Source organism: Tenebrio molitor, chromosome 2, assembly GCF_963966145.1.
Source record: "Tenebrio molitor chromosome 2, icTenMoli1.1, whole genome shotgun sequence".
Lineage (NCBI taxonomy): Eukaryota > Metazoa > Arthropoda > Insecta > Coleoptera > Tenebrionidae > Tenebrio > Tenebrio molitor.
The window spans coordinates 10980245-10991092 of record NC_091047.1 but is presented as its reverse complement, the minus strand read 5'-3'; the positions used below and the strand labels follow the sequence as shown (position 1 = coordinate 10991092).

Sequence of the window (10848 nt, the reverse complement as noted above, 5' to 3'; positions counted from 1 at the left end):
TATTGAAACGAGTGTGACATGCTATTTTTTTTCTATTTCTGCTTCAAACATTTATTTTTTTTAAATATAAAATAATTATCTAGTTACTTTTATTTTAATGGCATTGGGTTGGTATTGACGAAGCAAGAAGCAATGTCATTTCAGTGAAAATTAAATTTCAAATTGTCTCTCAAATTTTGTTACAATAATTATCTAATCCCTTAATAGTTTTTTTTGATCCTACAACATGGATTTAGATTCAGATGACATCACATTTAACACTGACATTTCCTACCTTTTATCTATGTTTCCTACTATCAATACCAACCCCATATTCAATAATCAATAGAAACGATGCTATAAAATTGAACTTTAAACTGAAAACAGTGTCACAAAATGCTTATCGTGACACTGAAATAGAAAAACTTACTTTAATGTCAGGCAGACAAAGAAATGTCTTCAGGAAAAATGACACAAGAGTTTTTGTCAGAAAATGAGGGAGTCCATATTTCTGTTCGTTTCTCGACAAATTGACAACGATAATTTCGACGATTATGCAAAACATTATGGCCACAAGAGTGTAACTGTACAGTAGAACTGAAACAAGAAATTAGTTTTTGCAAATGTACCTTTTAATGGGTTACCAATATTCGGAACTAGTTGAGAGTGTATCGGAATTATTAGTGCTAAAGCTATGAGAATGATCGAGGCTAAAACCAGTTGGAAACATGGCAAAGACAGTTTCATGTAACTGAACGGTGATGTCCAGAAGGTGGCCAATATGGAGACGGCAATTACTGAAAATAGAAATTTCATGTAAAAGACGTGGAGCAGTAGTGTTGTGGGTCTACCGAAGAACGGTGTAAACACAACAACTGTGTACGAGTTGGACGCTCTTTTAATCTTCAAATGCAGAGTCAGTCCCGGGGGGTCAAAATTATTTATATTTCGAGCAGTCGTGTTTGACCATCCTTTATTTGTATAACTTTCGGCTTCCAAGATCTCCCATTTGGACGAATACGGATTGCTCTAAAACCGCCTCCGAATGTATTTAGTTCATTTCTGACCACTACTCCTTACAAACAGGCTCTGCCTTGCTTTAAAAATGAGTTGCAAGTTTTGGAAGTCTTTGAAAAACCCTAAAACTATGTCACAGACGTGTTCGTCTCGAGGCCATCTGCCTAGATCATCAGGACTGCACCAGGAGTTCATCTTCACTTTTGTCAACCAGCTGACGTGTCCCGTCGAGTTAACGATCAACATTGTGTCTTCCAAGATGTCGCTTCCGTCCACAACGGCACTTTCAAAAAACGGTTCAGATGCATGATTTTGACATCTGGGCGACTTACTTGAACAAAAACAGATGCGGGACCCAAAGTTCTCTTCGGAAAATGTGCAACGTGTTGAGACCTCCGTAATTCGAGACGTTCCAGCGCATTTTCTCGTCCATCCAATTCTAGAAAAATAAATTAGTGGGAATGTGTCAGGTTTTAAGGTGCTGTTGGTACCAATGTGATCGTTCCACTGGTCTCCAGAACTGACTTGTATTCGTCCTAAAATAAGATCGTGATGATTGGGTGTAAGTGGTGCAGAGTTACACTCACTAAAGTAACAATGCTTGTTTCCAGTTGTAAACCCACAACAGTGATGTCTGAAGCATTTTGCACTGGTCTGACGTAAGGGTCGTACCTAGATAAGAGATCTCGTCGCAATTGTTCCAAAAAAGTCAGCGGTTTTTGCACTTCCTAAAATTATTTCAGGTCTTTGGTCTTTAACTTGGAGTGTTGCAAACCTTTGAGTGTGCCGTCTTGTTGCCTCTTGGACAGTCAAAATACCATTTCGCCTCAACTCCAGGCCAAGTACTAAAACTGAACACTTTCAAAGGTAAGGGATCGGGATCGGTCCACGTCAAAAATCCCAACTCTTCCCCTTCTTTCCCGACGTCAATCACTCCATCTACATTTTGGAAACCAGAAATTAACATCTCGCGTCTTCGTTATTTACCTTTGCTCATGTGAATCCAGAACGACTGTTGATCAAGCGCCGACAGTAAACCTTTGATTCTCACGGTAGCCTTCACCGACGACTTTTGCCTCCTTCTGATGTCGCAAAAGGTGTTCCCTCCCGCCCCTATCACTATCTCGTAAACCGGATCGCCTTTCTCGACGGTGGTGGATGGAGCCAAAAGGATGTGAGCGTCGCTAGGAGACATCACCGAGAAATGGAAATCCAGCAGACTTCCGTTCAGCGGTTCGTCGTTCAGTTCAAAGAAATCCTTATAAACGCTCCCAGAGCGGGAGTAATAAATTTGGCATTTCGTAAAATCTAAAACCCGCGTTCTGTACCGTCGCTCCATTAAATTTCGATAAAATACCTGTGACGTTGTCTTTGTAAAACCTCGCTTCGTTCCATGGAAGGAGAAAAAAGAACGCCGATAGCCCAAGTAACATGTTAAACGATACTCGATGGCGAACAACTAAAAGCAGCAAAGCTTTATCGTCGCAGACACTCGCGTTTCCTCTTTTTGTTTTATCGCAGCGTGCAACGGAATACGACGGTGATTAGGAGCTGGAAGGCGCAGATCAGAAGCGGAATTACACAAGGGCAGATAAAACGAGGCCAGTTTTATTAAAGATTTTATTTTACAAGGCAGTGCATAAATATTTAATAAATGTATAACAAAAAATCAAAACAAGCGTTAGTAGTAAGTAGTTATGTACAAACTTAGTAGACAATCAATCGAAAAGTCGAGTTGTTCAGCGTGGGTGGCCAATAAGACGGGGCCGGTGACTTGTACGACTCAATTGTTGTAACGGCATTAATGGCAACAGTCAATACACTTACGTTAGCTATTTACAGACTTAAGTCACAAGCAAAACATGTGAAACCGTTAACGTGTCAAGTCTAAAATTAATGTTAAAAATTAGTAGCACCATCGTTTTAACGTGATTGCGCGGGGCACAATGTTTAATGGGTCAGATATGTCTTAGTCATCGTGAAGTTACTGGTTTGCACTTCAGTTAAGTAAGTACCTAGCTATGGTTAATTTACTTAAGACTTAATCAGAATTTAGTACAATTTTGATTACACTAACGCACAAACATAACCATTAATTTATTACAGAAACGTGTGTATTTATAATGTTAAGTGACTATTTACAGAGTCTTAGAAACTTATTAATTTGTATATTACATCGGATTTAGTTAAATTGACATTTTGCACTCAACCTAAACTTATATGGCACTATCCTGTCATCATAACATCACAATTATTACAAGAACAACAATTTTATAACTTAGTAGTGGCTTGAAGCTTGACATATCTACTGTGTTGTTGTTCTTCACCTTCGGGGGGCATGAAGCACTGGTGCGTCTGTATTTTGGGTTTTAACAGCACTCTCCTCACGCCCCAGATTAAAGCTATCACAATGAAACACAACACGAAGAACACGGACACGAAAATAACATCGAGAGTTGTGAACCCGCGAATTTCCCTTCGGAAAACTGTCACACACCTAGGTTTGTTCAGGTCTGCGGCTGGTTCGGGCTTGATAACGTTGGCACACACTCTATACGGTCCCTCGTCTAACCCCACAAAGACGTATTTGGGGTCACTGCAGTTTATTTTTCTCTGTGATAGCAACGCGCTCTGTTCTAGAATAGCCAAGTTCAGTTCGCAATTGACTTGGGAGTAGATTTTAACATTTATGGACAGGCTTCCGTAATTGGTTAAATTGGCCTGAATCGCCAACACTTTGGGGAATTTCGAAGTGAAGTCGCTCTGCTTCTGCACTTGGGCGTTTTGAACCAACGGAATGATGTCCGAACAGCCCAGAATCAAAGACACGTCGTCGGTTTGTCCGGCTTCGAAGAGCACCACACAGTACCGGTATCTGTGCTCTTGTTGGAGTTGAATGGAGTTGGGTACCGTCACGTTGAGGACTCTTGGGTCGGGAAGGTCGGACGAGTTGCACTTCAGAGGATTCGACTCGACCAAGACTTCTCTGTCTCCTTCCTCTTCGTACACGATGATGGCGTCGCAAGTGTAGGGCGAGGCTTCGTCTTCAACATTCCACTGCAATCTGATCGCCTCGCCGTCGTATCTGAACCCATTCAGATTGATTTTGGCCTTGTAGGGTGTCGACAAAGGCGCCATCAACGTTTCCTGCTCGTCTTCGCCGCACAAGAGACTCTCTATTGGTACCTCGACCAGCAACCCATTCTCCAAGGAAGGAGGTGTGGTGCAAATCGCACTCGCTTTGTCTTCGCTCGGTAAAGTAGAGTTGTTCAACCAAACAGCAAATTCTGTCAAGCTACAGTCGCAATTCAAAGGATTTTCTGACAGAGTCAAGTGTTTTAGAATTGTGGTGTCTTTCAACGCGTCACTGGCCACGATCGATATGTCATTGTCGTCGAGTTTCAGGTTCTTGAGGTTTTTAAGTGGCAGGATTACATCTGCCGTCAAGGCTCGGAGGAAGTTGTGTCGCAGATCTAAGTCGGTGAGTTTATTTAAGTGGGCTAACGAAGCACCAGAAACTGCAACGATTCTGTTGTGCGCTAATTCCAGACTAACTAGCGAGGTTAAGTGGCTAAACGCGTGGTCTTCAATTACGTCAATTTGATTGTGTTGAAGTGATAATGAAGACAGTTTACTTAATCCTTGCAACGATCCCATTTTGATGCTGCTCAAGGAATTATGCGATAATTGTATGTCTCGCAAGGACTCCATTTTGGGGAAAGTTTTTGAACCTAAAGGTCCCACCAAGTTGTTCCCCGACAAATCGATCTCTTCGACAGTTCGAAGAGGATTCAGCTTGGAAATTGTTTGTATTGTGAGGCGATTTCCTCTCAGTCTCAAGATTTTCAATTGTGGAAGATTTTCAAAAGTATTTGGTGCTATTTTCGTCAAGACATTGTCGCTCAAGTCAATAAACGACAAGTTTCTCAAACCCTGAAACATGTTTCATTTAAAATCAACAAACTACCGAAAATTCCTAACTCACTTTGAAAGAATTGGCTTCCAGACTCTTCAGTTTGTTACTGGACAAATCCAGCCGGTCTAACTCTGGAAGAGGCTTCAAGGCTTGTGTAGGCACCGCTGTGAGTTTGTTGTTGGGCAGACCTAGAGCCTGTAGTGGCGACGCAAGACCCTGGAACGCTGACTGATCTATTTCCTTGATTTCCCCAGAGGAGATAACTAGACCATGGAGTGCAATACCCTCCAGCAGAGGTCCAGAAATGACGCTCACGTTCTGAACGGTACAGTCCAGAAGGGAGACGTAAGCGGCGTTGAGAGATCTTAAAGTCTTGGCTGCAAATTTGCATAAATTAGTTTTGAATGTTTTAGATCGTTTAAGCGAGCTTTACCTATAATTGTCATTGCAGATTTGTCGCCGGTGCAGCGCAGGGTGTGAGGCATGTCGCAGCTGCACTCGACGACAGGTTGCTCAGAAATTTTGGGACATCTCCAAGTTTCCGGGCCCGGAGCGGGGATGGCACAAGTTCCGCACCACCAGACCAGTGACAGCAACAGCCACCACATCCTGAAACAGAAATATTTTGGTAGAGGGTTGTTTTTCAAAGAGATGACAGTTTGGCGCCGACTAATCGTGGTAGAAGAGCTTGGAAAGGCGATTTTTTTGGAGGAACGGACGCATGTGCATGCAAGGAGCCATTTGCATTGTTTCCGGCGCTCGATGGCAAAGGAAAGTAGATGGAGCGTACAATAACCGACGATAAATATTCATTGTTTGTTTAGTAGAGATTCATTTATGCAGGCAGCACAGAAGACTGGTTTTTCTCCTTTGAGTACGGTTCTTCGTTAAAGCCGTTTTTATGGCAATCATATCGTGTCTTTGTTGCTTTCACAAAAGGCGAAAATTGGTATAATTTATTATCCTGGTATCGGACAGATTTGTTTCTTACTTGCGCAAACTGTGTAAAAATGGGAAAATGTTGACGGCACCGTTACGAAAGACATTTACACTATATAAGGCAGCTCTAAAGTAACGTTTTCACTTTGTATCCAAAATCCTCCATTACATTTTTCTTCGGAATTACCACCAGCGGCGAACGAAAAGTGATTCTGTCAAGATCCTTACATCAGAGACGTTTCTCGTTTGGAGAGTTTTATAATGACCGTTATGGAATGGGACATCGCGGACTGATTGTGTTAAGAATCGAAACACCAAAATGACTCCTTAGAGTTCCTTCTTTGGCTCAGATCGATGCAATTAAGCTGGAGCGAGCCCCATTACTATTAGTTTAATTTTGCCGACGTTAACTGCAGCGGTGTCGTTATTTATGAAGCAGCCATTATTGCCTTCCTTCCACATGTATGCAATTCGAGTCTCACCCGGTTCAATGGAACACCTAATAAGGCATCGAAAGTGCATAAGTTCGTTTATGGTCGCATTAATTCCTTTATTAACTATGTACAGACGTTTCAACAAGTCGTTTCTTTGTCAACGAGAAAAGCCAAATCAACATTCGAAGGTGGGCAGGTACTGGTAAGGCGGGCAGGTGGAGGTGTGCTTTGATATTTTGTTCGGAAAGAGGTGAATAAGAAGACGAGAAATGACGTGAGCTGGGTTTTTTGTTACGTGGTATAGAACAAGTCTGCATTGCAGAGAGACATTGACGAACATTATAAATTGTGATCATGTGCTAAATCCAGCCTGAATAATGCGGCAAAAAATCGAGTCGCTTCTCTGAACTCGACTCCTAGAAATATGCAGCTCACTCCTTATTTACGCTGCATCAGATTCGGCTCGATTAAGAACACATTTTTATTGGGGTTAATAATGCATAATTACAAGGGTGGACAAAGCTCAGGTGATACGAAAAACCAATTGAACAAACTACCAACGACACATCACAACAATTTTCATACTTGATCACAGATCAGAAAGATAAAAAGTTAAAAATAAGCAATGAAAGTTTTAATATTAGAATAATTAATTTGGAATAATTCAAATAATTTTTAAATATTTCGTAGACCAGGTGTGGTAAATTTAGTTGGAATTAATTGACTATTATGATATGAAATAATGGAAAGTTTATTTGTTGTTGCATTGGAAAAAATTAATTACCCATTTTACAAGAAGCACTACTAGGAAATCAACAATGTTCAAAATTCTACCAAAGAACAGTTATAAAAAAAATCAAACGTTCAGTTTTTGAAAAAATATCTAACCGGTGTTTTTTTAAATTTGGCGTCGAAGTAGGCGTTGAACTGTCGATTGTGAACACACCATACAGGTTACGGATCACGGATCAGCCGTTTAAATTTTACGCTTTTACACGAGTGGTGCGCTCTCAATCAACTCTCCAACGCCTACTTCGACGCCAAATTTAAAAAAACACCCTTTATAATTTGTTTCAAAATCAAAAATCCACCAACACTGCATTCTACCTCGAAAATACAACCGACAACGTCGCCAACTTTTGTTTTTAGTGTGTTTGAAAGTGTCAGAAAAACGTGGGGTTATGAAATAAAACTGTTGACAGCCGTTTTGGTCGTAGTTCATCGTGTTTTTTAAATTCTTCGAAGCATTTAATGAACGCTCGCTTTAATTTAGCGGTTAAAAGATTCCTTGTTTTTCGAGGCATTTTTATAATTTGATGTTTGTGACACACTGAAGGTCAAATTTTGGCGGAAGGTTAGGCCAACCCAGAAAAATTAAACTTATTCTAGGGATTTCTTTTTTTCTGCCAACATAATTCAACAGGTGGTGGATTTTTGATTTTGTAACACGTTCACGATTGTTTAAAACACGCAGGAAGCCATTATATTTTTTGTTAGATTGCGTCAGGTCCTGTCATATGACGTTTCGTTATTAAATATTCGTCTTGTTGTCTATTCCCTAATTGATTTAGTGTAATTCAATTATAACCTAAAATAGATTTATTATGCCAAATCACAATATTGCCAACTAAAATGACAGATTTTCATAGACAGTCCGAATTTGCAACAATCGTGAACGGATAATAAACACCGTTCACGTTGTTTCGGCATTATGGGAGGCCATGATTTATTTTTTTAACGTTGGACATACTGTTTGATTTCCGTCATTAAAGTGCCTGACATGCGGACCTATCAAAATGAACATAATTTGTTGCTGAATTTCCCGCGATCTTTGAGTATTCTTCTGTTAAACTAGTAAAACTGACAACAATGCACTAGACATTGACGCTATTTATAACCTCAAACTTAAAAAATAACTAATTCAACAGACAGCTTTACTACCAAATTAAATGCAAAATTTCCATGGCTTCCCATTATGCCAAAACAACGTGAATGTTGTTTATCTAGAACTTTACGCAAAGGATCTGAACATCTTCAAACGAAAAGCGACGATTAAATACGGCATATCAAAACTTACTTGTGTCAACAAAGCGTAAGGGTGAGGGATAGAATTCGTCATTTTAATGAAGATCAAAATTGAAGGATAATGTCAGCCGAAAAAGGGTCGAAAGTTCGAAACCTTTTATTTTTAAAAGCACAGTAATGTGGAGACATGTTTAAAAAATACTTTAAAAAGAGATCGATTCCTTTTATTGGTGAATATATCGTCCTTCATTGGCCGAATGGAGCTTCCTCACACTACACACTTAAGTCATTGACGTCCAAACGTCCAAAGTATTGATTTTGGTGCTAAAAATAACAAGACCTCAAACGTTTTAAAAAACAAACTCATTACGATGAGTTCTAAAAAATAAAATCTGATGGGAGAGAAAAAGTACTCTTTTACGAATTTTCTAATTAAAAATTTATGATAGCTAATGGTTCCCGATTCCTAGTAAGGTAAAAAAAACTCTTAAAGCACTTGGTAAATATCTTAATATTAGGAGTTACTTTTTATTATTAATTAATAAGTTCCCAAACAAATTTTTAACTTAAATGGCTACTTATTGATCAAACTTTGAAGTTTGTGAAGTGCGGAAGGCAAGTCGAATTTTTTATTTTGTAATGAAATCATTATTTTTTTTTTGTTTTCCGCTTTTACGTAGGTATCTTGAAAACTAAAACAGGTATTGAAAAAACTTCAGTTGTAGAAATTTTCATTTATTCATACTCTACAAGAGTGTAAATAAAAGTAAACAAAAGGATAATTCATTAATTGATGATTAATAATTTTTTTTAATCCCTATTTCGGGAGTAGGTGTACTACAAATTTAAAAAAAAACTTATTTCCCCCGCAAGGTAATTTTCCTTGTAAGGAAAATAACAAATTACTTGCAACGTGCAGATATACTTAGCATAATTTTACCTTTAATCGAGTTACTTGATTGAAAAGTTAAATTATGTATTGTACACATACTATATTTATAAAAAAAAACATTAAAGTACTATGAAGCAAAACTTCTCTGTGAAAAAACCCGAAAGCAACAAATTTCCATCCATGTTAAATGGTGAAAAATAAAAAAAATTGAGAATTTAGCAGATGTGAACATTCAAGTGAAGATAATTTAGCCTTTTGTTAAACAGAAATGTTCCCTATCGCAATTAAATGTAAAGTTTTGTTAAGATATGAAAATATTGGTTTAAGGGGAATCAAATGATTTAGAAAATCGAATAGATTTGTTTGCTTGTTTCGTAAAGTAAACAAATCAATGGAATTATTACAATGTTTTTACTGTAATCAGTTGATAACCATTTTTGAAAAGTATAGAAAATAATGTCCGATATTCCATTTACATATCTACCTATCTGTAAGCATTATTCTCCGACGAATAGAATTTCTGTATTTCACAAGAATAAGGAAATAAAATCCTAAATAAAATTACTAATTTCGAAACTTTATCTTATTTCATGATTGTTTATCCACATTTCTTAAAAATAACTTTGAAGTATATTAAATAATAATTGACCAAGATATGAAATTCGCAATATGTAATTATTTTTTATCAAAATCAAAATGAAATTCGTTGAAGACGAGGTTGAAGATTTTATCTCATCGTTTTCCAAGAGTAAGTATTTATAAAAATTGTTTGTAAGTATTTAGCAATTCTCTTATCAAATATAGTTATATGTAACTGGATTCCAATGTCGTCTCCGATTAGGTTCCAAAAAACTATGTAAACCGAATCGCTTTACTAAATATCTTGTAAATGAAATCAAATTTTTGTCAAATATGTGAGGTAATCTGTTGTTAGGACATTACACTTTTCTTTACGTTACATAAGAAAAATCTATGCAGAGACAATACAAAAAACAAAAAGAAATGCGTTTTTTCCTTCTTCCACATAATAATGAGCAAATAGATAATTATGTGAACCAATCGCAACCCCAAAACTCCAGCTTGATTCTGGCCATCCACCATTCTTCTGCTGTTACTCAAATAATATTTATTGTTACTGTCAAATTATCCACGAAACTTAAAGACAATAAAACAGGTCCCTAACAGATGTGTTGCGTAATGTTGATGTGTTTACTCCAGGATTCCTCGGAAAAAGTTGGCGAATGTCAAAACCTGTTTCTTGTTTTATTCTTGTGTAAGAAAGTGTACGCAAAATATTCACTTATATGAATGAGTTATTGCGTGTTAGTGTTATCGGTCTTGAGGGACTGATACAAATGAATGACTCGGAAACATGGAAACCCCGTATAACGATGTGATTTCTTCCAGTTGTGTTACCTGTAGGTATGTCACTTGCTCCATCCACTTCTACAAGAATCTCAATTCCAGAGACTATTCGTATGCCAAATTCCAGAGCGATTGATTATGCAACAGAATTTTTTTTTCGATGAAAAATAATTTCGAATAAAATTATAAGTACTTACGTGAAATCAATTCATTACACGATATTCTAACATGTTATTCAAACATTCGTGTCACTTTTTCCATTTGAATACATATTGTTTCAC

General features: G+C 37.8%; 1 protein-coding gene across 1 annotated transcript in view; it reads right to left on the bottom strand.

The window, feature by feature from the left end:
* Positions 1-10848, bottom strand: part of LOC138123847 (uncharacterized) — a 63975-nt gene that overhangs the window by 739 nt on the left and 52388 nt on the right. The window contains 12 exon segments of the mRNA XM_069038679.1: positions 410-576; positions 624-776; positions 831-1008; positions 1060-1279; positions 1329-1435; positions 1488-1532; positions 1584-1724; positions 1772-1935; positions 1984-2547; positions 3246-4929; positions 4982-5289; positions 5346-5521. Of these exon segments, the coding sequence (XP_068894780.1) occupies positions 410-576; positions 624-776; positions 831-1008; positions 1060-1279; positions 1329-1435; positions 1488-1532; positions 1584-1724; positions 1772-1935; positions 1984-2547; positions 3246-4929; positions 4982-5289; positions 5346-5520 (3906 nt within the window). The 5' untranslated portion in view covers position 5521.